Below are 27,309 nucleotides of genomic sequence, written 5' to 3'. Positions count from 1 at the left end.
AGCTGTTCTTGAACATCCCAGGTATTAGTGATGCTGAGTACTCTGAAGTTATACAGTTATCTCACCCTGGCTTCCAGCATCCAAAGGAGACTCTTATTCCTAAGCTTTTTATCATTTCCTCAATGCACCTGCAGAAAGCAGTGACACCTTGCTTGCTCTGTGGTAATTCATCAGGCAATGTCTGTAGCCTGTCTGGGCAACATTCATGAGAAAAGCCAAGGAAAAACTTCTGGGAAGTCAGTAACTCACCTGGCAAGGGAGGTTTGGAATGACACACAGTACAGAAAGCAGCAGGACATACACCTTGCATGAAGAAAAGACCCAAATAATATATGATTGCTTCTTACCCCAATACTGCCTTTCCTTCAGCCTACAAGGAGTGGGATACCATGGAAAAATTGCCAAGTGATCACACAGCAACAGCTGAACAAGCAAATGGAAAAGCCCTGTGTGTGCACATTCTTGGAGAAAGGCAGAAGATGTTGTCAAGTCCTACAAATAGGTCTCTTCTCTCTGAAACTTCAAGTCTTGTTTCCCCAGCCTGAGGAGAGTTGAGCTTTCCTAAGGAAACCTCCCAAGATCATGAGATCATTGCACATTTTCCCTCAGCTCCTCTCTCCCAAAGAGAGTGAATCATCTTGGCCCAGAGCAGAGCAAATACATAAATAAAGTGTGTCAAGCCCGAGACTCACATCCAAGTTCACCAAAGACTTCAAGTTTATCAGTTGTTGGCTCTGTGAACAGGCAGGGTGAGGTAGCCTGGGGTTCAGTACCCAAAGGCACAACCAAAACCCAGCCAGAGCTCATTGCTTCACTAAAACCAGAGAGCAGAAATGATCCCAGGTAGGAGACATGACAGCTGGTCCCTGCCCTTCCTTCAAGGACTGCAACAGCCTCCTGAGGCTGTCATTTGTAAAAACCTCTACACATTTACACCACAAAACCACAGGCTTCTTTGTTAAAGCTACGGCTGCCACATTCTGCTAGAACATGAAAAATTAAAGAGGAAAAATCTTGTGCCCTTCTCTCTCTCTCTCCTCCCCCCTTCTCCAGCATGCAAGCAAGATGCCACCTCACCCTCCGTGCAGAGATTGCTCAGCCCTGCCACACAAACAAATCTCTGCTTATCAGAGCACTCCAGCAGGTAATGTCAGTTTGCATTTTCTAAAAAACCATCCAGTGCCCTTTCTGGTGGTGGGGTCACACGCTGCTGTTCTCCAGGAACAGGAGGACAGAAGGAGAAGCAGCACAGGACTTGCTGTCCTACCTGCCTGCTCTGAGTGTGCCACGTCCTTTGGGGCTGGGAGTTAGGGGGCAGATGCTCTGCATAAATAATCTGGGAAGATTCCCAGCTTCCTCATGAAAAGTGAGGTGTGCCACACTGGCTGTGCTGAGGCCTCACTGTGCAGAAAGCAGGACAAGGATAAAAAATAGTTGGCACGTGGTGAGGGTTTGATTTGAAAAGATCTGCCTGAGTCAGTGCAGGGCTGGTTAGAAACCTGACAGATGGAGAAAGAGACCAGTAAGTAATCTCTCCCCCAACTCTGCTCTCCAACAACTGCTACCTAAGCAGCCTGGAAACCCTGCAGTTTGCTGCTTCTGGTTTTGGAGAGCAGCCACATGAAACTGTGTTCACTGGCAAAACAAATGAATACATTTGGCTGATTACTCAGAGGGGATACCACAATATAAATCAAAGCAAAATTAAGAACTTTAAAAATCCCTCCTTGCCCTGGTCATGCTATAGATCTGTAATTGTATGAACTGAGGCTTTGCCACCTCTTCCATCTGCCAGGCACTTGGATTTTTATCTCTCTCTGTGAAAAAGCTGAAGATATGGTGGTTCATTTTTACCTGATATCACTACCCAGAGTTGCTACACAGGCTGCATACAGAAAAAGTCAAACCCTCCTTGTCTTACTCATAAGAATTTGTCTTAGGGAGAGATGACTCCTTTGAATCAGGTAGGATTTATAATGTGATAAAGATAGCAATAGAGGCAGCAGGTTGATAGATCTGACAGTTTATTATAATTAATCATTTGATCTTACTACCCTGATGGGTGAACCTAGGCTCATATTGCTTTGGATTTTTTTGCTGTCTAGGTCACAGGATAAAAAGTCACAAAATCTGCACTCTGGTGTATTTAGATTCTCACTGATGCAATACATCTCTGATTTTTCATTATTAAACAATAGAAAAAGTAAATATTAGCAAGCAGTCCTCTGTGGAGGTGGATAATGAGTAGGAGGTACATTATACATGCCAGCCAAAGTTAAAGAGGTGTGTGTGTCAATGGCACACATGCAGGTTGCTTTATTTGCTGAAAATCATCCCTGTTGCCTTCCCCAGCCTGGCAGAGCACTGCACAGCCCCTCCTCCAGGGGTGCTGCTTTCAGGCTTTTTACTGCAGCACTGCTGTTCTCTGATCTTTCTCCAAGTTCTTTCCTAGGCTCCCCACTCATTTTCAAGTTGCTCTCCAGCTCTCTGTGGCACTCCTCCCACACTCTGATCTTTTGATACGGTTGATTGGAAATTTCTCTTCAAAATGTACTTTTTTGCTTTTTTTTTTTTTTTTCCTGCAGCAAGGAAGGAAATTTTCACCAAAATGACTTTTTTTTTTTTTTTTTTTTTTAAATGGAAAATTATCTCAAAGATAAATATGCTCTTTTGCATTGAAGTTAGCCAGCTGACTTCTTTTGGTTGAGCATGCCAAATAGAAATGTTCTGGTTTGGACCAATTTCATATTAATTTGTCATCCCCTGAGCCCCCACACAGTAGCTGTGGTTTGGGTGCCTTTGGCTTGCAAGCTGTTCTTTCCCCTATGGGCTGCACATCCCTGTTTTTCATACCAGCTCTGGTGAACAAAAGGTATCCAGTTCCTATAGAAGCCCCTGAATGTGAAAGTTGAAAGATTTGGGAAGAAATAATCTCGTGGCAGTGAGACTCAGCATTTCTCAGCACAGAATGAAACAAATGGCTTCACACTTGCTTTGCTTTAAAACTTATTAGGGTGCAGCATATGGCTTCCCTTGGCCCTGAGCTATTGCATGCAGGAGAAGAAATCTGCTTAGAGGGAACCAAAGCATTATTTTCTTTAACAGATGCAAAGAATAAGAGAGCAAGGGTGGTCTAAAGGTGTTACCCATTTGGAATAAGCTGCTTAACTCATCTGGGTGAGTAATGGAATGTTACCTGAGTAAGATGATGATTTTTGCAGAGACCCAAGGAAGGTTGTAAAGCTTTAGGGACATATTTTAAATGTAAAATGGGATTGCAAGTTTTCTCCTTTGTCTCCTCTGCTTTGCAGTCAGAAAATTTATCTCAGTGACCTCCTCAGTGCCACACACTGACCACATATGGCATATATAATGGTTGCTATTATCTTCTGTAATTTATCTCCTCCTGCAACAACACTGAGTATCCCAACTGAACGGTTTTGAGTTCACCCATCACAGCTCTGTACCAAGGTGACACAGACAGAGTGTACCCTGCATGAATAAGGAGCTGGCTCTTATTCTAGGACAGTGCACAAGAGATTCAAAACCTTCTTGTATCTTTTGAACTGCCCATGTAGGAAAACAGAGTGTGTGTTTTCAGGCCTTACCTGAGCTCCCAGATGTAGAAGTGGTTTTTTGTAGAGAAGTTGTAGAAGACAAAGTCGATCCCTTGGTAGATGGAGCCTCCAAAGTCCTGTTTTGTGGTGTCAATTGTGTTCCATTTTCTTGTGGAGCTGCAACTGAGACAGACATGCAGGTAAGGTACACCTGTAGATTGCCCTAGATTCTGGACCACCCCCTAACAAATGCTCCCCACCATGATAAAAGAGACCCAAGGTCAGAAAGCACCACAGCTTCTGGTAAGCATTTGTCCAGCCATGAACCAGCCCTACAGAGCTGTAGGACAAAGCACCCTTAAAGCACATCCCAGCCTGAGGAACAGCCCCACAGCTGTGCAATAAGACAGCCCAGAGCTCAGACTTGGGAGCCCAGGTTAGCTAGATAGTTGTGCACCAAAAGCAACACAAAGAAAGAAGCTCCCTTACTGCCCTCTATGTTAAACCTTCATTTTTAAAAAAATGAAAACAGAAAAAAAAAAAAATGCAAGCTTCAACCACAACATAAAGTGATATTGTAAAAAGTTTTAGGGATTTTAATTAAGTGCAGAGTTAATTATTGCAATCTGCACTGTTAAGGTCTAGGAAAGAACATATCCCTAGAAATCAAGGTACAAAAAATGGAAGTGTCTCATTTCTGTTCTCACACAGCCAAGAGAGAACCAAGGCCACCTCTGTCACAAGTTTTCCAGCCCAGGGTGACTCCAAAAGAGTGGGGCAGGGCACTGCCTCTGGAACTGAAGGTCACCAAATGCTTCAGCACAGCTGATAATTCCTACCTCTATGCTCTAACCTCAGCATAACAAAAGGCAAGACAGCTCCTGAATAAAACATAGGGGTGCCCAAGAATAACCTTACACCTCCTTTCTGATATAAATCAGAGATGCCACTGAGTGGTAAACTGCTTCCAGTGCCTCTCCATGTGAATTTCAAACACTGGAAACTAAAACAACTTTAGGACAAGTTTCAGTCAAAAGACTGCCAACAGGAGCACAGACAACATGTGAATGTTGAGGAATGCTTCATCACATGCTTTATTCATACACTCTGCTTACCCCTCAGAGAGCCCTTATCTCAGGAAGAAGGTCCCACGCCCTAAGTTCTGTTGCCACAAACCTTTGTGTGGGGCCCTTCCCTTCCTCTTTGGTTTATTCAGTGCAATACTGTGGAGAGGCAAGCTTCAAAAGTCACTGAGCCAAGAATGAGTGAGCTGGAGCCCCTGGTGTCAGGGGATACCTCTACAGTTTTGGAAACTGAGAGGAGGTGAACAGCCAGGGACAGTAACTCTGAAGAGCAAGGCATTGGAAGGAAACCATAGTGAAAATTATGATAAAAAAGCTTAAATATTTTGAAGCTTCCCTGGGACTCTATGAGAAGCCTAATTTCACTGTCAGCTCCATCCAGAAACCTCATCACTGTACCTCAGCAATCTGCAGCCTCATGTGCAGTAGAGATGAGAGTAAGAAGCCTCTCTACATAATTTTTTACTACAGTGTAAGGCAAGGATCTGTGAACTTTAATTATCCCTGCATTCTCATCACAGAAGCTTTAAATGAAGCTTTAAAAGCTAATTTTTACCACTTCTGGTTCTTCCTGCAGTTGCCTCAGATTCCCATTTGAAATTCTGAATTTGAATCTGAGGTGGATTCAATAAAAAAGCCCACAACCCCAAGAACCTCCTTCCCTCTTTGAGACACAAGGGCTGATAACAGCAACAGCTACCATCTTGTTTCTCCCCTGTCAGAAGTTCCTAAGAGCTTGCATGGGAGAAGAAAAACCCAAGGCAAACCAGCAGCAAGCCTTCATGTGCAGAGACACTTGAACACAAACATGCTCCAGGAACGCCGCCAAACAATCAGGTGTGTGGGAGAGAGGAGGCAGCCAGTTGCCTCCTAACCCTGCAGAGAGCTGCTTTCCCATGGGGATCACACGTTCCAGGCATCCTATCAGTCCTGGCAGCAGCCCAGCCCTGGGTGCTCCTCTTGTGCTGGGGAGCTGTGAGAACAGATTGTGCTGGGGAAAGCGGGCGGCACGCTGGATGCGCCTCGGCGGGGGGGATTGGGAGGGAGGGATGCTGGCATTTCCATTCCTTTTTTTTTTTTTTTTTTTTGGGTAATTCATCCTGGATGAAATTCTTCCTACAACTCAGGGGTAGCACGGAGTATGACTCATGCTGTTATCCAGGGCTTGGAGTGTGGTTTTTGCTGCGTTGCTTTCAGCAGACTGCAGAACAGGCTCTCTGCTCTCCGGCAGCGATCGGTGAAGTAAATGTGCTGGGGTGCAAAAGTCTGTGTGCTGTTTTTTGCTGCTACCAAGACACAAAAACAGCCCTCAACCTGGTGGGGAAGTTTCCTTAAATTCCCCTGTAGTAGCACAAGATGAAATCCTAGCAACCCAATTCTCTGCTGACCCATGGCAGGTTTGCAGCAGCATCCAAGCCTTTTGCCTGGCACACAGCATCCCCTCCGCCACCAACACACCCAACAGCTCCACGAGCCCAAAGCCTATGGGAACAGAGGCATCCTTACCAGCCCCTGCTCAGGGATGCAGCAGCAGCACAGTGCTAGAAACCTGCCTTTTTGGTAAATCCCATAACTCACCCTCTGTGCAAGGTTTAATGCCACTCGACACAGGAGGAGGCAGCACAAGGTCCTTCCTGCAGGGCCCCTGCTCCGTGTGGGAGCTGCTGGGGGGACCCTGCCCGGGTACCCAGTGACCCCAGTCCTGTTGTCCCCACTGACACATCCCTGCAGCCATCCATCACATCAGGCCCTGGCTCAGCCAGCTGCAGCACAGATTTCTGCCTGCCTGGCAGGGGAAGGCCCGGGCTCACAGAAAAGCAGCAGAGAAGCATCCTGGGTTAATGGGTTTGTTGTCAAGAGCTTAGCATCAATAAAAAAGGGAAAGGAGTAAAGACTGCAGAAAAGCTGTCCCGATGGAGCTGGTTGCTGCAGCAGCAGAACTCCCTGGTGGTGAGGCAGCCTTCCTTGCTGATATTTTGATAAGGTAAATGATGGCATGTTAACATGGGTTTGTCAAAGGGATAATCAACAACGGGGAAGCTGAAGCCTCTCTGCAAAGCTCTGAGCCTCAGGTATTCCCTTCCTCTTTGTGCTCTGCAACCCTTCATTTTCTTCAAGCAGCTGAAATCCAGTTGATCTTACTTGATCTTGGCATGATTTTCTACTTAACCTATGTATAATTCACATATATTTTGGCATTTCCCAACAGAACTCTAAATTTTCTTTGTAGCAGGCTGTTACCTAACTGGCTTTGACATCATGAAATGCTTCAAGCAAGCAGAAAATACTCTGCATAAGCTCCATGCACTACAAAGAATATAGATATCTGTACGTGTGCTAAAACCTTACTTTCCAGGATAGAAGGAACTGCACCCAAACCATCTTAAAATGGCAGCACAGGGCTTTGTAATGTGGAAAACTACACCTCCTCCCTTGAGCTGCTATCTCACACAAACACACATACAGGCCTAGCCCCTGAAACCAGCAGCTTAGGAAACTATTTCCATTAGCAAATGCATTTGTGAAAACTTTGAAAAATCCCAGTGTAGCAAAACCCATGCAACTTAATGCCCATTCAGAGGAAGAGGAATTGGCTAGGGAGGTAACCAAGCAGATCTCAGTTTTTGTGTGGACACCCATGGCTGCCTGCATCTGCTGTCTGCCAGCTTTACACTTCTGTAAAGCTAAAAACCCCAAGTATTTTAAAATGTGTTTTAAAGCATCTCTCTGCCCAACCTGTCTCAGCAGCCAAATACACTCAGTGTATTACCTACAGCATGCAGCAACAACCTGAGGACAACTGAGCAATACATATTACCACAACCCTTGTCTGATAGTTTTACTGAAGTAAAACTTCCTTCTAAATTACCAGGAATACAATAAAAAGAGAAAAGGTATCTCTCCCACTCTCTCCTTTTCTCACTTTTTAACACTTCAGGTTTCATTGCCCTGCGATGTCTCAGCATGCAGGAGAGTAGCATGAGATCAATTAGGAGTAAAACAGCCAGAAATCCACCCATGATTTAACACCTTGAGCACTGACCTTGCATAAGATGCTTGCTCTGTATCCAAGGCAGGAAGAACCTAATCTTTTGTTGCATTTCATTTCATTCTCTTTTTGAAAGTGTCTCCAAGCACCTCAGGATATGAAATCTGGAGTGCAGGTGCAAGCTGCTGTTCCGTGGCACCATGTAAGTTCTTGTTTTGGGGCCTCAACTGCACAAGTGAGTTAATTCTTTTGCCCAAATGTGAGCTATTTGTTTTGTCTCTTATGTAAGAAAATCAGAAAGTCAAGGAGATCAGTGTGATTGCTGGCTCTCAATACAAAAACAGGGCAGGAGGGCAAAGCAGGTGAGTTTGTACTTAGGGACTGCACAAGAAAATAATACTGGGGAGCTAACAAAAAAAAAGGGACAGACTCACAGAATCATTTGCATGATTTCATAGTGTGTGGAGCACTGGGGGCTTTTCCTGAATTTATAATAAAAGGTGACAGCAGCCACAGAAATTGCAGCAGAGACAGGAAGCCCTGTCACATCTCTGCTGTGGGGATGCAATCATTTGCTGGAGCTTTTAGAAGGGGCTGAAGCAGTGAAAGAAATAAGCTCCATCACAAAATGACAGAGGCACCTGCTTTGCCCCAAAAAGCAGGTGAAGTAAAGGTAAATTCTGGAGTGTCACAAAGGCACTGCCAAGTCTGCCTCTGTCCCATACAGGATGGGTGAGGGGTCTGTGGATTTTCTGCAAGGGCTCACCACGTATCTGCACAGCCCCTGTGCCCTCTCCCAAAGCCACAACCTTGTGCCCCATCCTCCCACTCTGTGCTGAAGCCAAGGTCTGTCTTTCCTCAAAGGCAGGTTTTTTTTTAAAAACCCCATTAACAATAGTTTTCACGGATGGATTTTCCCAATACTGCTTCATGTTGAAAGAAAATATAAAACATTTTAATGCAAGGCAGTTCCCAAGGTCTCTTTTAATTTTCCTGCTCACAAAGGGGAGTGAGAGGCAGATAAGCCCTCCTTTTTTAGGCTTGATTATGAAACATCTTTATAACAAGTTTTGTTTGGTTTTGTTTGGTTTTTAGCCCAAATGAAGGTTTTCAACATGAAATCACAACCCAAGCAGCTAAGGACTGAACTCTGGCTGGTGGCAAGAGAGCACAAGAGGAACAGAAGGGAAGTGTGCTGGTGAAAACCTCACATCCAGGTCCATCCTACATCCAGCACCATTCTTCTGAGGCAAGAGTGCAAACCAGTGGCCAGAGCTAAGCCACACTGGCAGGAATGCCTCTACTTGTCAGCTTTCCTTCCCCTGCTGGGAGCTTTACCTGTCACCAAGGTTTAGTTCCAGGTGGCTGTGCTGCTCTGGTACCCTCAGGCCAGGAAGGCCCAGGAATCACATCAATGATGTGATGCTCCATGCCTCAGGCTTTTGACAGGCCCAGAGGGTGACAAATGCAAGCCCAAAAATATTCCCTGTGGCCTTCAGTGTCACTCCAGCAGCTTCTGCATCAGCCAGACCTTGTCCTGTGCCTCACTGATACTGGCATTTAAAAGCCAGGCCAAAACACAAAAGATTTTGGGGATACAGTCAGACTACTCCCTATAGCAAGCACAGTGGGAGAGCTGCATCAGGAGAAGATGTAACCAGAAATATTTAATTGCTGTCCAGGCCCCTTATTAGGCTCAGGTCCATGCAGGGTGGCTTTAAAGAAGAAATTTGCACAGGGAAAGCATGCAGGCTGTTTCACAGGAGTCTCTTTTTAGGCAAGGAAGAGAAGTCAAGTTCTAACAATTTGTCACAGTTCAGTATGCTCTAAATATCAGCTGTGAGAACATGTGTACCTCTGACTGCTGAGTTAAATACCTGGAGTATTATTCTTATTTTAATTGCTTGAGTCAATTAAGTTTAACAAATGTAGTATTTCAAAGCTCCAGTTCAGCAAAAGACTTGAGCAAACATTTACACTGTGGTTCACAGACAAAAAAGGGAGATGGAATTTCACCTTAAGTTAACTGAGCTCCTTTTGGATGCTATTAGACTTGATTAAATATATGCAACTATTTGTTGGATAACTAGGCTTTTTTTTAAAAAACTATTTGTTTCTAGAATCCAATCCCAAGACTGAGGTATTTTCTAAGACTGATGCAGGGTAATAAGTATCACACCTCTGCTTTCAGCACTGTGACTCACAGTAATATGGAGAATAATTAACTGCAGCATTGTAGTATATATGAAAACAATAAATAAAGGGGGCTGTTCTGACACCACTATTATCACACTGAATAGTTTACTTTCAATGAAATGTTTCTTTTAAAAAATGCAAAGCAAAAGCACAGAAGAAAATAAAAAGTGAAAAACCCTTCCAAGTACATGTCTCCCACTTAGAGGGAGATTCAAATCCTACGTAATGACTGCAGATCACCCCCACTGCCTACCAAAGGAATACTATTTGTGTCAGATTGTAGGGCAAGGTTCATTTAAGATATGTAATATGGTGGGATGAATATCTCTGCTTCCCCAAATCTCCAAAGCCATAACCCAAACTACTCTTCTAGACCCCCTTTTATTGCTCTGCAGGGTTTTACAGAAACACAGCATACAATGGACCAGAGATGTCTCAATGAAGTTATCACTTACTGCTTGTTGTTGTTTGATCTGCTGCTGCTGCTGCTGTTGTAGTGGCCACTTTTGTTGGTGGTTGTGTTGTTGCACCTTGTGTGATTTGCTGTGTAGTTGTAGGTGGAGAAGGCAGGGAGGCTAATAAAGAAATGACATTCCAATTACTTTCTCTATTTTGTATACAGACAGATGCAGACACACAAACCACAGCTATTGCCTGACTGATTTCACATGATCAAAGAGTGTGTAATTTAAGCTTCATTTCCTGAATGACTGCTGGAACAGCACCAACAATTAGCTCAAAGAAACTTCAACTTACTGCTTGTGTGTTCCACTGTAGTTCTGGTGGCAGTTGTTGTCAGCACTGATGCTTCCAATGTTGTTGCTTGGGAATCTGCTGCTTTCACACTTTCTGTTACTGCAAGGAAGGTATTCACATCTTTATTGATTTATTTTGTCATGCCTAAAGAAACATCTCACACCTCTGGCTGCCCTCTCTCACAAAAGCAGTGAATTTATGTTAAAGCCTGCCCCTTAGGGAGCTTCCTCACCTACACAGTTTTAAAGAGGATTCCATGTTCCTGTGGTTGGTGTTGGGGGGAAGGTTTGGCCTGTGGACAATCCACAAGTTGGCCCCTGGAAGGGAGCAGCTGCACCTTCCAGCCATCCCTAAGGAAGAGGTCTCTGCCCTCTGGGAGTGAAACAGAGGTGCTTGGAATGGCTGCCAAGGGAAGGGGAGAGGGAAAGGGAACCTGGCAGGAATGGATGGGGTCACCAGGCTGCCAGATTGGACCAGCACTTTGCCACATACCCTTTTAATAGGAGAAGGGATGAGAACTAGATGGTCTTTGAGGTTCTTTCCAAACCATTCTATGATACTCTCTTCCTCATTCTCATTTGCTGGCTGTTCACCTGGAACAGCAGTGCCTCAAAGAATGGACCTTCTTGTGTGCTTGTTCCACACCTCTGAGGTGTTTAATCTCACACTGGGCTTTGATATTTTTCTCACAGGCATAAATAACAATACTCTTTTCCCTTCCGTGACAAAAAGCTGAAAGAGAAACTTCAGTGAAACATTTCAAGAGCTCATTCACTGTGAGATGTCGGTCCTTCATTAAATGTCTTTGAAACAAACATGAACATCAGGTTTTTGAAACATAAAAGAACTGCAACACAGTTTGAAATGGACCAATTCTTCTGCTCTAATAAACATAACATATGCATACTTCACCTGGCTGCATTTTGTTCACCTCCATTAATAGCATTTCAAGTTCATACATCATTATAATCTCAGTGCTTTCAGCTCCAAAACAGACTCGTTAATGTCTCTAGTTATCAAAAAATATAATCCTGTGTCCAAGTTTCCTCCTCTCATCACTTATTAAATGCAGTGGCTTTCAATATTCATCCTAACAGAGGAGCAGATACTTAGCTCACATGAATGATAAATGGTCAATGTTGATTTCTCATAACTACAAAGCCACAAAACAAAGAGAACTGAGTATGCCAGTCAAAGATGTAAACAAGAATCACAGACTTTAATCATATGAAGCAGATATTTTCTGTGTTAAGTCTCCATAATTTTAATGACTTCAAGTTGGATCAAGTAACAACAACTCCCAGACAAAAGAGAGAATGCAGCTTTGGATATTGATGCCTCCCCATTGCCCCCAAAAGTGAACCTTGACCTCAGTAGTTTCAAGAAGTTACCAGCAGCATTTCTGCAAGTACCAGCTTTACCTACATCTATTTTTCCCTACAAATTATGGCCCCAGATTGGCATATATTGATGATTTTTTGTTCTTAAAGTCCATGTCCTCTCCCATCACCCTACACACATTAAGTCAGCTGCTCCCTGCTGCCCAGTCCCTCAAGAGATGCTGTTGCCTAAATTATTCTCAGTCTGATGAGCTCTTGAATTACAAGTCTTGGCTAATTTTCAAGTATCTGACCACACTTTAACCATCCCTTGAGAACACAGGAACTCACAATTTCAGCCTTTTTTACCTGAAAGAAGAAATGCAGTCTGCTGAAATTAACTGTCTCCTTACTAAGATAGCTTAATCCTTTCTTCTCCACACTTTTATTATAAGAGTTCCAGGGAAATACATTGCCCTACAATCACCTGACATGAAACAATTCACCTAATTTCTTCCTGAACCTGGGAAAACCTGAAAGCTAAAAAGGCAATGGGAGCTTCAGAGTACCAGATAACAGTGAATTTGAACTCTTACCAGGTTTTGATGCTGATGCAGAAGTGGCTGCTGGGAGGACACTGTCTGGAGCATCATCTTCTGAAATAAACACAAAAAGAATTATATTACTTCAGCCACCTTCCAGATCTACTTAGCACTACACAAGCATTTTAGGCAGAGAGCAGTAAGGACCTACCTGGAAAATCAAGTTCAGCAGTCTCTTAGAAGCAACTAAATCATACAGCTCTGCTTGGAACCATTTCAAGCTGTATCCTAAATCTCTTAGCTTTGACCTCACTGCTGTGATGGGCAGCTGTGGGTTGTTTTCCAACACAAAGTAGTGCCTCCAAGACTAGATTGGGAAAAAAATCTAGAGCAATTTAAGGTTTTTTGCTATCTCCTCCTCTCCTGGAGTATAACCACAGTTTGTCTGGGTCTTCAGAGGGGAGGATTAGCTAAAATAACAGGCTGCAAGAGCAAGCACCCATTCACCTGCCTTGGAGGAACAACACTGTATTAGCTCCTTGGATAGTACAAGCACTTCAGGAAGAGTTCTGAGCATCTCTCTGATCCTTCCACATAAGGGGAAGAGGAGAATCCACAGAACATAGATGAGGAAGCACCAAGTTGAGTGATGACTGACTTTCCTCCCTGGTCTCAAGGCAGTGCTCCAGATGTTGGGAATTTACCACTCCAAGTAAATTGTGCCACTCTTAAAGACCCTGTGTCAAGTCAGTAGGTACAAGTGTCTAATGCAAAGGAAATAAACTGGGCCCAAAAAAACCCTCCACCAAACTAAAAGCAAAATAATTTCTATGTGTTCTGGCTGTGCTGAACAGTTGGAGCAGCATAACTCAACGAGAGCTTTGGCTTCAAATAAGACTTTCAGTCTTAGTTCTTGGGTGTCCAGACTTTTCTACTAAAAGAACCAAAGGGGGTGAAGAGACCCCGATGTCGGGAAATGAGGCAACCAGGTGCCACTAATTGCCAGGGAGTGAGCATGAGCTTGTGTCTCAGGCCTCACCTTTTATTGGCCCCCTGGTCCTGCTCATGCACAGTGGGGGCCCGCCCTAATTAGGCACAGGTGGGCTTGACACAAGCTCATGCTCACTCCCTGGCAATTAGTGGCACCTGGTTGCCTCATTTCACTACGCCCCAATGAGTCACAAGCGGTGGCTTTTCACACTGCTGTGAGACAAGGAGGGGTACATTTGGGGAGGAAGCTCTGGGACTGCATAGGGGAGGCAAGAGACACAGATGAGTTCCCCAGAGCTCTCAGGGTGGGAGTGTGCCATCCTGCCAGGCTGCATTAGCATGCTGTAACACCAGCCAGGCCAGCATGGCAGTGTTCTGCTCTGACTCCATCCATGGCCATTCCTGCTGGTGTGCTCTCTTTTCCTGGCTACAGGACAGAACAGGCAGCTTTTTTCCCTTTGCTCAGCATCCTGTGCTCCAGTGAACATTTCACCAGCACCACCCGAGGCCCTACAGAGTCTCAGGACTAACAGGGAAAAAAATTCATCCCTCACACAGCTGCAGGAGCTCTGCAGGCACATAGTGAGGATGAGTCAGGTGAAGCCTCACAGCACCTCTTCAAGCAGTGTAAGGTTCTTGGCCTCCTTACTGGCATTTCTGATGGGCCTCAGCTGGATTGTTGCCCTTCCCACTGAGCAACACTCTCTTGGGCTGCCACAGGGCTTCATCACAACATGTGCTGGCCCAGTTTCATATCTGTATATGTACATGTGTATGTGTATATGTACACTTACATGTACACATATGTGGAGCAGGGCTTAATGGGAAACCATAAAAGTGATCAGAAGCCTAGAAAAAAACCCCAAATGACCTCTCAGGAGGAAAAAGTGCAAAAATTGCATTTGTTTAGCCCAGAGAGGGAAAGGTTAAGAGAAGACATGATAGCAGCACTCAAGTAGATGAGGGGCTGCAGTACAGACAAAGGAATCAGCTTCTCATTATGTCCTGAGCATGATGGGGAACAGAGAGAGCAAACCTGGACTACAACCTTTGCTGGCAGCAATTACCAAAGCGTTGTTCTGAGGAAAGCTGTACAGATTAATTCCCTGCTTCAAAGCCATAAAGCAGAACCTACAGGTGGCATTGGTATATTACTTTTTTTTCTATATTATGTTTGTCTGTGTGACCCTCAGCCTTTGCAATAACACACAAGTCATGAAGAAGTCAAAGTTGCTTTCTTGCTCTCTGTCTTCCCACACCACCAGAAATAAATTGTGATCTGCTCCCAGGATCCAAGTGATAATTCTGTCAGTCCTCACGACCATGAAAGAAACTCCTGCAACAGCTGCTCCAGCAGCAGCCCTGGGAAGACTGCACGCTTCATCTGACATTTTGTCCTCTCTGCAGAAAGTTATAGCTGTGCTTGTGAGAAAAGCTGGCACTGATATCCTCAGAGTTCCAAACAAATAGCTGCTGCCTGGCAGTGTACACAATCTGTTTACTCTTACCTTGGAGCTCTGCTGCCCGTGATGTTTTCTCTTTCATTTTCATTTATTGCTGCTTCATCTCTTCACTCTCCTACCTGATCTTTCCCCAGGCCCTGTCTAATTCTCTTGCTTCTCTGATTACTTTTTTTATAGTCCTTGCCCATCTTTCTTCCCTGACCTTCTGCTCTAAGCCTTGAGATGAATGTCTTTCTTCTTTCATAATGCCTTCTTATGTAAAATGTCTCACATCCACCAACAAAAGAAGAAAAAAGGGTTGTCTGGATGAGCAGCTCACCTCCCATAAACCAATCCCTGCTCAAACATCACTCCCTTGTGCAGAGAGCAGAAACAAGTTTTGGACACTGCTCAAGCCTTAGTCAAGTCCTCCAGACAGAAATCAAGTACACCTAAACACATTCATTTAGGGATCAAACTTAAGGTTTAATTCCCTGTGTAGAAATAGGCCTTCCACCTGGTGAGGTTCAGCATTTAGGTGCTTTTTGGGCTTTCCTCCTCAGTAATGTTGTGCCAGAGGCCCAGGTTGCACTTCCAGCTGAAAGGGAGGAGGCAGATTGCTAGAAGGAGTGTTTGGGAAACCTGGGCTCAGGCTGTGGCACAGCTTCGGGATAACGTTCTGCCAAGAAACATATATAAATAACTTTAAAGTAGCTGCCACCCATCCTTCTGTCTGATTTGTAAGGAGAAGGACAGTTCTCCAAGGATCTACCCAACCACCTGCATGTCTGCAGCACCTATGCTGGGGATTTCTATGTTTTTTGCCATGCAGACACTCCTTGTGTCCCATTTGTCACTCACTAAAAGAGGAATAACAGTCTGTTCTTATTCACTAGAGATCTAAAAGCCACAACACACACACTGGCATCACACACCAGCACTAATGGAGTTAAAGAAGGAACAGAGAGATCTGCAGGTCAAGATCTCAACTGCATCTGCAGTTTTTACCATTTGGATCTTCCAGAAGAATAATAGGGATCCAAGCTGTATGATTTGCACTTGCAACAGCTCTCAGTTTTCGCACTAGTTTGCTTTTTCTGGAGCATGTGCTCAGTGCAAAATCAGCCCTCTGAAAATCCTGCAGAAAGCTGTAACAAGAGGGCAGAGCAAGGAATGGGATTCGTTTTGGGTAACTATTGTTTTTTCACTTCTTCCTCTGCATTTCTACAGCATATTTTATTTCTAATAGATCCAGCCTTTCCCCTTCCTCCCCACCCCCATTCTAATTACATGAGTAAGAGCTACCAAACAACAAAAGAAAGGGATCGCCAGGAAATCTGCAACTTTAGGACAGGAATGTTTCTAAGACCAGAGGGATTTATCCATACTGCTTGGATAAATCTTAGGAACAGTTGTACCTGCAGTACTTTCAGTTTCATCTGAAGCATTTTAAGACTGAAACTGTTGCACGAAACTTCCCAAAAATCAAATGGTGCTGAATTATAGCCACAGGTGAGTTGCTGGCTGGCTAAAAATGACTGACCCAGACTCTGCAAGTGGGAATTCAAGGTTCTGTGGTTCCCATGATCCAGTGAACAGCTGGAACTGCAAGCAGTGTGCAGCAAAGCCTGTTAAATTTAACAAAGCCCTCTGAAAACTTCATTAATTCGACGCAAACTCAAAGAAAAACACACAACCTTCCTGGCTTTGTGTTTGCTCTGTGTGCTAAAGCAATCCCCAAGGCACAGCACAGCTCACACATACATCCAGAGCTGCCTGCAGTAGTTTCTGCACACAGATATTCACTCTCTGGTGAAAGGACAGGTTGGATCAGTGCCACTGCAGTATCATCACCACTCAGAACTGCAAAGCCTTTTCCCAGCCTGGTCTCACAAGGCTCCTGCATGGAGCCTTACATGCAGGACATGTGTAAACCCTTTTTCTCCTCAGGATTTTCTCTGTCAGGGATATCTTACCAGAAGGACTTGTGGGCCCTGAACCAAGTGAACACAGCTCATGTTGAAGGTGAACCCCCTTTAGACGTAGTCAGCTACTCCAGGCAGTGTTCAAAACCAGCAGGCAGGAGGGAGGCTGTGTTCTTTGCTGCCTGATGCCAACCAGCAGGAAGCCTAGAACTCCCACTGCCTAAGGAGGTGGGAAACCACCTCCAGTTTGCCAAGCTGTTGCCTTCCTTTCAGTCATGCCTCTCTTCAGCAACAAACCAAACATGTACTATACAAATCCTGCGTGTCGAGAGCTTACAATAAATCTCAGCTTCCCACCGTAGCTCCAGGTCCTGCTTTGCAGGCTGGTGACACACAGGACAGAGACAACCTGCTCTGAAAGAGGGGGAAGACACAGGGACAGGAGCAGGGGGGAATGCACCAAGGCAGGAAGAAGCTCCTGGGTCAGAATGGCACAGAACCCTCCCTGCAGAAAGCAAAAGCACCTGAAAAAAGGAGACAGGAAGATGGCAAGGAAGGGAGAGATAGGTGCAGAGCCCTGTAGCTGGGAGACAGGGTCAAAGGGGCTCCTGCATGGCTTGGGTATTGAAACCTAACCCTAACAACAGCAACTGGGACCATGTGGGAGCTGGGTTCCTCAGAGGAAGTACACACCAGGAGGGATGGAGATACCCGGGGTAGCAAGAGCTGAGACGAGGAAGGAAAGGGAGGGAACTGCTGCAATTTCTCCAGCAAAGCAGGGGGAGAAGGCAGGAAACTCAGCCTCAGTGCCAGCACTGCCCCAGTGCTCCTCCTGCTCCCCCAGGTGTGTGGCTAGCATGACCCAATGCCAAGGACTAGCAGAGAGCTGCCAGGGACTACTAATTCCCCAGGCAACCACAAAGCCTGCTGACAGCACCCAGCAAAGAGCTCCTGCCCAGGGAGCCACCCCACAGAGAAAATCTGAAAAAGCAGCTGCCCAGGACTGGCCTCAGCAAAGAGGGCTGTGGGTTGCTGAGGGCTCCTTCTCAATGAGAACAGGAATGAGGAGAGTTGGGCGAGTTCCCCTGTGCTCTATTGAGTATCTGAAACAACCCAAGCACAGCAGGAGCCTCCTCTCTGCACGTGTGGGCATAGAAATCCGAGCGCCGTGCAGCCAGCTTAATGGGTTCTTTAATTGAAGAAGAAATGCAAACTCCCTATCAAGGGTTTTTAATCACAAGGTTTCTCAGTGCACACTCTGCTCCTACATGAAGCTTGGTGGATATCTTCATTACTGTGTACCACAGAGGGATGAGCACATTATTTGCACTCCATAAAATAATAAACGCACTCAGCATGCTCATCAGCACTCCAGTCTGCCTTGGACAAAAGCTCCAAGCTCTGGGCTTCTCTTTATTTAAACCTGTTAAACCTATGTAATAGCTTTTAATTAAACCCTTTAAAGCTATTTAAGCCACCAGATTGTCACTCTTTGATGGTAATATATTTGTCTGTAAGATAAAAGGTAGGAGTTATTGAAGATTATTTTATAGTACAAAAAATAAACTGCCAACCCCCCCTCCTTGTCTTAGTCACGCTAATTGAATTTGAAAATTCCTTTAATGGGTGCAGTGTTATATAGGAAAGAGCTTTTTAAGTAGTGTGTGTTGCTGAGTAGAACAAGAAAAAGAAAGGAGCACCCCTTCCCCTGGCACAGGGAGGAATGGGAGCGTTGGTGTAAGTCCCCCCCACCCAGAAAGCAGAGAGAAAACTACATCCTTCTCCAGGTATGTGCTTACAATTCTTTTTCCTTACCATGGGATTCACAAGCCTATTTTTGTTTCCCAGGAAGGAGTGTGTTTGGGCAGGGCAGATACCAAACAGCCAGAAGGGAAGCTGAGCCCGGGTCAGTCCGTAGCTCTTTTCTGCAATGTGCTGCAGCAATTAGTAAAATCATAGTTCTTCTGCTCTATATTTGTGATCCAAACGTATCTCCAGCAACATGACTAATTGTGTAATTCAGGAAAGGGTCACTACAGTGTCTGCTGTGATGTCTTTATTTTTAGCACATCCTGGATCAGCCACTCATTTCAGCCACACCCGCCCATGCCGCTCTGTTCCCTCTGGAGCATCACAAACCTGTTCCCACCAGAGAGCTCCTGTGGAAACCCTCTAAATTGCTTCTATAATTAATGCAATTCCACGCCCAGTTGAGCCCCCTCTTCATTTTTTCCTCACGTTGCAGAGAACAAAGGATGAATGACACGGAATATCCCAAAGGGAAAGACCAGAGTGGGCTTTGCAAGGCTGAGTGGCACGCAGCCTCACCGGGGTGACACTCTGTGCAAGGACAAAGGACACCCTGTGAAAATACCTGATTTCTGTAATTGGCACATGGATCTGATGGTGACCTCCTTGTCTGTGAGGGGCCTGCAAAGCTGGCTGAACAGCTTCTTTTGAATTTCTACCAACCTGATAGAACTGCTAAGCTCAGATGTGAAACTGGAATGCTTGGTGTTCCAAAGGAGGAATTAAGAAAAGAGCTGTGACTGGGGAGCACTTGAGGCCCAGGATCAGCACTGGGGACCTAGACCATCAAAAGGACAGTGGGTACTGCTGTGACAGCAGTGTCACCACCATGCTGATGAGCAGCTTCCTAATGGAGCAGGAAATGGACCATACTTGGGATGCTCAGGCTTCTCAAAGCTCTGGGTCCCCAGTCAGTGCACTGGGAAGTTGTGGTGAGCTGGGAGCTGATCATCTCCTGGTGATGAAAAGCTACAGGCAGCACTCGTGCCATTAGAGTGTAATTTTATTCCCCGTGGCAATGCCAACTATTGGGAATGAGTTGTTCCACTCCTACTCAAACCCTTCTGCTCTCCTTCTCCCTTGGCTACTTCTTCCCTAAATGATGAATCCTGATCTCCCAGTATTTGCACCTGAAAACAGTCCTTTCTGCCACTTCTTGGAAATGCAAGGTGAACACAATTAAGGAGGAAGCAGTGCAGACAGTGCAATACAAGGAATAGCCACTAAGTCAGCAAAATAAATTGTCTGCTACTTCACCTAAATCCAAGAGCACTGAGATGCACAACCCACACAACACGATTAGCACAGGGAATGGCTTGCAAAGGGAAATAATGGATTCCTCTGAAGCCAGTAAACTAGAGAGGATGAAATATGCAGAGGACCAGAAAATATCCCTGCACTGGGAGATTTTTGCCTCCAATACCCATGCTGTGTCCTTCCCTTGCTGCCATGAGCTCTTATCAGGGACTAGGTTATCTGGCATGGGTCTTTAGTAAGTTCTTCCTCTTGTTACACTTTGGAGCCTACTCTTAGTGAGGAACCTACTCTACTCTAGGAACCTACTCTAGTGACTTGTCACAGCTCTTTGGCAAATCCATTTGCTGCCTTCTTAGCCACAGCACATATATTACTACTGTACTCTTTAAGAAAAAACAAATCTTCCTAAGGAGAACCTCAATCTGTTCTACTGTAACAGGCTTTCTGGGCAGCCAGATGTTGGTGCTGGCTATAATTGGCAAGATGTATGTTTCTGTGGCAAGGCAGAGTTAAATTCCAATGTCCAGAAAGCTCCATGAATCAATAGATGCAGTAGAATTCAGAAAGGATTTTAACAGCCCTGTGCAACAATTAATAACTGCAATTGAATTGCATGCTGGCCCCAAAGGTTTCTTTCAACGTGGCACAGACCACAGCCCTTTCTGAGCACCTCAGGTATAAAAAGCCTGGCTGGTGTTTCAGAGTGTCTGTAAATCATGGGGGGAAAAAAAACCCAAACAAAAAACCCCCAACTTTTGGCTTTTGTGGAAGCATTGACTGTGTACCTCATCCAAAGCTGCCAAGCCCTCCTAGCATGACATTGGGGCTGGGGGGTCAAAACATGCAGATTTGCCCTTTCTTGCTGCCTCCATCCTCAACTTTCTCACCATTTCACCCCACAATGTTTGCTGATACGTTTGCAAACACTGCTATTTACATCATCTCTATTGCTGGGATATATAACCTGTGCTGAGCTGAGAAGGGGTAACTCCTGTCAGTGAAAGGTAATTTCAGCTTGTCTTCACCCTGTGAGAGACACTACCACATGCATTCACATTTAGAAGGTTACCAACAGTTTTTTTAAAAAAAACAAACAAAACAGGCTCAACATTGAACATATGAATAAGTGGGTAAACTAGTGAAAATTGAAGGGATATATGAGGCTTGGATCACTTCAAATAATTATCATGCAATGAAAGCATGCTTCAACAAAGAAGTAAGGTATTTCACAGAGAAAAAGAATGCAAATGCTTGTGCAGAAAGGTAAATAACATCTCCTGACAACGTTTTCCTCAGACTAACTAAAATTCCAAGCTTTTGCCACTCTGATCTGTTGTTGCCTCAATGGCCAAACCTGTTAAGCCCAACAACTTTATTAATCTCCTGGCCAAGATGATTAAAGAAGAAATCTACAGGAAGCATAAAGATGCCATTAATCTAATTACTGATCTAATCCTAAGGTTTTGATTACACTGTAACCCCTCAAACCAAGAACCACATTAAAATTCATGACATGGAGGCAAACTGGGTGTGCTTTTTAGAATGATAAAGTATCTGGAAGAACTCTTTAGCCAGCAAGGTTTGGGTAATGCTCCCACCCCAGCAAAACACAGCATCTCCTTGGGGTGATGAGACCAGGCAGAAAGGTTACAGCAGATAAATAGGATGCAAACCTACATGTCACTTGCTCTGTAGTTTGAGCAACCTGAGATGCATTGCAATCTGCACTCAGAAGAATGTTAGTGCCATTGGGGCAAAAAAAAGAGATAAACAATTGTTGTAGAAATACTCTATTGATAAACAGACTTCTGAGTGCTAGCTGAAACCAAAAGTAAATGTTTGTCTTCTAGATGAGCCAGTTCTTTAATTGTTGACTTTTATTTGGAAAAAAAAACAACCCAACAGCTGCTACACCCACAAACACAACCTTGTCTCTCTGTTTACAGAACTGCAAAATAAAGCCATGAAAGGGTTTTCCTTGAGTTGTCTCAGCACAGAGTAAAACCAAACAACACCCTGCCCTCCCTTCATGAGGAACATAAGTAATAAGGATGCCTTTCCCATGTGAGTTTACCATACTCAAGTTTAGGCTGTGAAGTTAGTCTGGCTATCAAATGGTCCCAGTTAAACCACTCAGGTTTTATTTTTGCAGGTCTTTCACACAGGACTCAGATGTCTAAAACATTGGAGGCCAAATTCAAGGTCCTTTCCTATCTTGAAAAAAACCCACAAAACCAAACCTAAACATATGCCTAAACATATCTTTTCCCATAATTTACAAAGCAGTAAAGATGAATATGAACTCTACCTTGTAATCTGGCTAAAAGAGACAGCTAAAGGAAAGAGAAAACCTTCTGGTAAATTTTCAGAAGAAACAACAACTTCTTGGGCACGTTATGTGGCATTATGTGTTCTCAGATTTGGCTTGCCCTTCAGATTCAGCTCCTATTTCTTTTGGCTGCAAATCACCATCTCCTTATCAAGCAGGTATCAAGCCATCTGCTGCTGTCCTCAGTAAAGGCAGAAAACTTCCATTTGAGTTTGGGCCTAGAATGAGCACTTTTCTGTCCAGTAATAAGTACACCTTTAACTGGGCCAATGTCAGAAAGCTACAGTGAATGACAGGAATGTGGCAACAGGGGAGGTGAAAAGAAAAAAAGGAAAAAAAAAGAAAAAAAGAATCTATACAGAAACTCAACTGGAGGCTCTGGTAAGTTCCTGCACTACAATCTGATTTTTCAGAATGCCAGCCTTGCAAAATTCTAGCAACAGTAAAAACATCCAAGCCACATTGTTCTGCACAGCAGACAAACTCTCAAGACATTCAAAATTTGGGTCCAAAGCAAGTTAAAGGTGTGCAAAAGCAGCTGGTTATCTAAAGGCTATTCACACTTCTCAGTTTTTTAGACATGAGGCAATGATCCAGCTGTGATAGTCTGTGTCTTGCTGGGCTCTCCCAGAGCACAGCTGTGAATAAGAACCCAGAAAGAGGGGAGACCATGCTCTTCTGACTGCCCAAAATAGTTTAGCTGGTGTTTTCATTTTAAAAATGAATTTATTTTTTTTTAATAAGACTTGAGAGCTGTGAGCTGAGAGCACAGAAGATGGAAGAAGCTATCCATCTCCTCCAGTTAGCATTGACAAGAGCAGAGTTCAGGCAGCTGCAAACATACATAATCACTCCAGGAGTCCTCTTGCAGCAGAACTTTTCCCAAGCTCTCAGCCTGAGGTGCCAGGGTTAATCTGCTGTGCTGCAGAGCTGGGATGATGTCCCAGGCTCCAGAGCATCCCTTTAATGGGAAAAGGGGCTGGGAAGCACGGAACTGAGGCCCGATCTGCAGGGTAATAAGACAGCTCCAAATTGCTTCAGTGGCCTCTGGACCAGGCTCTCGGTGCCAAGATTTGCTTCTGCCTTTCCAAGATGAAAAGCAGCCCTGTTTTTCTCATGGAGCCATCCCCTCTAACAGGAACACCCTGGGATAAAGGTACTGGTGGCTGTCAACAGGGGTCACTAATCAGACATTAATAAACCTACCCTAGACATCTGCAAAGCCTGACAGTATCTTGCAGCTCCTACCTTTGAGTGCAGAACCTGAACACGTCCAGACTGATGCCAGGAGCAGCACAACCCTATTCTTTTTTCTGCTATGATTTCTGCAGGAAAAACACCTTCTGGCTGCCTAAGCCAAAAGGAAGCTGTAGTGTGCTGCAAGCACTTTGGGGAGGACATCTGCCATGCTGTGCAGCCACAGCCATGCTGGGTTACAGGGCCAGGGCACAGGGACATGTAACTTCTCTTAGCTTCTGTATAAGCACATGGCATTTCCTCTCCTATTAAAAGGGCAAACTTGACTTTTACATGCTTTAAAAGTAATTACATCTTACTGCAGGCTTAAGACCATTTGTATTTGGCTACTATCCTTTGTCCATGTGTTGTTTGAGCCCTTCCAGCACTGTCTGTTGTGACAGAATGCTGTGAGCCAAAGCAGAAAGCATCTCTATGGGAGACACATTTTGAAGCAGGTAAGAATAAGAGTCAATAAGCCAGGAGAAATGAGCACCATGAAGGAACCCTTGCCTTAAGCATGTCACTTAGAGACAAGTTGCCAGCAGGCTATTGACCACCACACCTGCACCTAACTGAGCCTCTAGGAATTTGCTGACAGAAGGTAGATTCCCCCAGAATATTAGAGACTTCTTAGGGTGCAAGGTCAGGAGATGAATTAGAACATTACCAAGAAAGCACCCCCAGTGTAGGGAGTGAAGATAAAGCATGAAACCTGAAAGCCCTGCAGGAGACTTGGGATGTTCTTTATGAACCCCAACACAAAGATCCTTGTCCACTCCTACAGGATTTACAAAAGATCCAAAGACAAGCAGCTTGGGTGCAGTATGTGAAGGGGTTCACTAATTATTTGTTGTCTAATACTTGCTGACAAACTACCCCAGAAGCTGGGGGAGGGAGGATAAAAACACTGGGGTGTGATTTCACCTTCTCTGAATTTTACTGAGTGTACTTTGAGAGCACTAGGAGTGTTTCTAAGCAACTGGAGAAATGTCTTCCTGCTGTCTCCAGTGCTCAGGAAAGGGAGACTGAGCATGAGGGACACTGGTGTGAGCCTCCTGACCATCTAGGCAGGGCTTCAGGTTATAACATCCTGGTGTTACAGCCCAGAAACCCAGCACACAGAAACTGGAGATCCAGGGACTCTGGTCAAACCACATAAATCAGCACAAAAAGCTGTTTCTGTTTTAATAGGTGATGCAGAGGACAGCCTGAAGAAAGCTTGACCAGATTACATTCTTTTACTTTCAAAAAGTATATAGAAACATTTGCCAAATTTCCTCACATTTGCTCTTCATTTTCTAATGTGGATTTACCAAAAGAATTTCACTACTGTGTGAAATCCTACCTCTCAATAAGGCATTAAGAAACCCACGACAGAACCAAAACTGTTCAGAGCAAATGCACCCTGAGATGAAATTTGCTTATTCACTCTTACCACTTCTGGCCTGTTCAGACAGTGCAGAGGAGGGAAAAACCTTTTTAAAGAAAGGACTGCACAAAATCGACAGAATTCCTCCCACCTTTGCATGTTGCCTTCTGATAATTTTTATGGATATGCTTCTTTTCATCCAACCCCACTTTGCTTTTCAGAAGTTGTGAAATTAAAGGTTTAACAATGACAGGAAGGCTATTTTTACTAGAAGGAGCAGACAGAGAATAAATAGTACCTCAACACAGCTTTTCAGGTCCTGTGTTTACTTAACATAATTTTAAAAGCAGTTCTTTCTGTGGTCCAATCTTATTTTTAATCTTCTTTATTTGTATTTTTTTCTAACAGCAGTGAGCACAAGCAACAGCAGAATCTACACCACAAGAGACACTTCTAGTTTTTAACACATAATCCCTTAATCTACTATTATAAATTTTTAAACTTCTGATTCCTAACATCTCTTAGAGGCAATCTGTAGCATTTGTGGAAGTTTTAGTTATGAGAATTCACAGGAGTGGGCCAGGGAATGAAAGCACAGATTAAAAGCAGATTTTACTTCAAATATATCTTTTGACAAAGGTGATGAAAAACTCTGGCCCTTGTCACAATTTCTTTCACCCTTTCAGGTTTTACTAGGTAATTCCACTCTAAAAGCATGGCCTTTTCAAGCTGAAGAATAATGAAAGCAGCAGGTCAGTGACCAGATGAACCCCACAAAGTTTTACTACATTTGTGCATTTGAGAATCCCTTTAAAATACATTGCCCTCAGTAACAACTCCAGCCCCTGGGCTTGCATCTCTCATTACCTGACACTGGATGAATGCCCTAAGCCCCTGTATCTTTGGGGCAAAACTAAAATAATTTCTGACTGACACCCTGGGCCAAACTAATTGCTGGCAGAGGGCCAGGGAAATCCAGCAGCATAGATTTGATTTGCAAGAGCAGTTTTTGCAAAATCTGACAGACATTTAACACACCCCCCCCCCTCCCCTTAAAGCCATCTCTTCAAAAGAAGCTTTATTCCAAAGAAGTTAAACCTAAGAGCAAACCTTTGTAAATACACCCCTGCTTTTAACTCCTCTGAGTCTGAGGAGCTTCATGACACCTAGAAAGAGCTGCCACCAAAGCACAGTGCTAGGAGACACTGTCACAGAAGACATACACCTCAACAAGCAGCTAGTACCTTCTACTCCTCCAACACACACTCTCTCAATAACAACACTAAAGAGAGGGGAAAAAAGCATCCAGCTCCTGACAGCTAAGCTTTTGCTCACAAAACACCACACAAATGTGACAAGTCTGCCAAAAAAAGCCAAAGAACTTACCTCCCACAGTGCAAACACACAGCAGAGCTAGGAAAAAGAAGGCAATCCTCAGGAGCTTCATGCTTGGTGGTGGTGGTGGTGCTGCCAGCTCTCCCTTGCACAGCTGGGCAGGGAGTGCTCTCTGACTCTCAGGCAGGCCTTAATTACTCCATGGAAAAAGGTGTGTAAAGACTGTGCCTAGTCACTGCCCATTCCTGCTTATTTTGGGGACTTTTGATAAAGAACAGGAGGAAACACAACAGACTCCCTCGGGGAGTTCAGTGCGGAGGAGATTTATTGTTTCAGTCCTTACAGGAACTCCTTTTCTTTGGCTCTGAACCATGTTTTTGTTAATACATTATTTTGTTCTTCTTCGGCCACGAGGTCAGGAAGGGTTTTGAACAGAGGCAAACCTCTCTTTAGAATCTGCTATACATCACCAACTTCCATACCCTAGCTGTGGATCCTTCCAAAGGAAATATTTATGAGCAGCACCAGAGCCCAGGTAGGCAGGGGTAACACGGCCAGAAACAGAGGAGCAAAAGAAGCAGCAGGGAGCCTTCACCTGGCTCCTCTCTGGGGTGTGGAAAGAAAATCCCAGCTGCTTCCTATTAAAGGCACAGAGAGTGCAACCCTCAGGATGCCAGGGGCCACCAGCACAGGGCAAGGAAATGTCCCCAGCAAGGTGCCCAGGTGCTGGGCTGGGCAGAGTTAGGGATGGAGTGTGTGTTTCTTTCTTTAAATGAAAGCTGGGAGCTTTTTAAAAATTATTATTATTTGAAAAGTTGCACGTAGCCTTGTCTGTGTCTGCTCCATCTGTAATAGAAAGGTGATTTTATTCTTCTGTATAGGTACTTGCTGTCCCAGGGAATGGGGATGTCAATCCCAGAGTGAACCTTTTACCTGAGCTGTTTTAAAAGCCAGAGCAGAATCGCTCTCTTCAGGACCTGCTGATCTGCAAAAGCTTGGGATCCCTCCTTCTCCCAACCTTTTCTCTGGAAGAAACCCTAGCAGAGCTCTAGAGTGAAAGGATATCAAAAGATGAGCTTGTAATGCTCCTGTGCTCTGTGCCTTAACACTTTGAGGCAGCTGATGAATCACAAAACTTCAGCTGCAACCAGAATGCAGTGCAGTACGTTTGTG

The 27,309-nt window shown here is 44.5% G+C and overlaps 1 protein-coding gene across 4 annotated transcripts in view; it reads right to left on the bottom strand.

Moving 5' to 3' along the window:
• EMCN (endomucin) overlaps nucleotides 1-26,438 on the bottom strand; it is a 44,718-nt gene extending 18,280 nt beyond the window's left edge. For 3 of the 4 annotated variants that reach the window (XM_030450260.1, XM_030450262.1, XM_030450263.1), the window contains exons 1-5: nucleotides 26,188-26,438; nucleotides 12,496-12,555; nucleotides 10,581-10,679; nucleotides 10,280-10,399; nucleotides 3,609-3,740 (exon numbers count right to left, since the gene is read on the bottom strand). In XM_030450260.1, the coding sequence (XP_030306120.1) occupies nucleotides 3,609-3,740; nucleotides 10,280-10,399; nucleotides 10,581-10,679; nucleotides 12,496-12,555; nucleotides 26,188-26,248 (472 nt within the window). In that variant the 5' untranslated portion in view covers nucleotides 26,249-26,438. The remainder of the gene's footprint in view (nucleotides 1-3,608; nucleotides 3,741-10,279; nucleotides 10,400-10,580; nucleotides 10,680-12,495; nucleotides 12,556-26,187) is intronic. The other variant, XM_030450261.1, reaches the window with a different exon arrangement.
• Between the last annotated feature and the right edge of the window lie 871 nt (nucleotides 26,439-27,309).

This window comes from Calypte anna, chromosome 4A (genome assembly GCF_003957555.1).
Source record: "Calypte anna isolate BGI_N300 chromosome 4A, bCalAnn1_v1.p, whole genome shotgun sequence".
In the NCBI taxonomy this organism is placed as follows: domain Eukaryota; kingdom Metazoa; phylum Chordata; class Aves; order Apodiformes; family Trochilidae; genus Calypte; species Calypte anna.
This window is presented reverse-complemented; position numbering and strand designations above follow the sequence as displayed.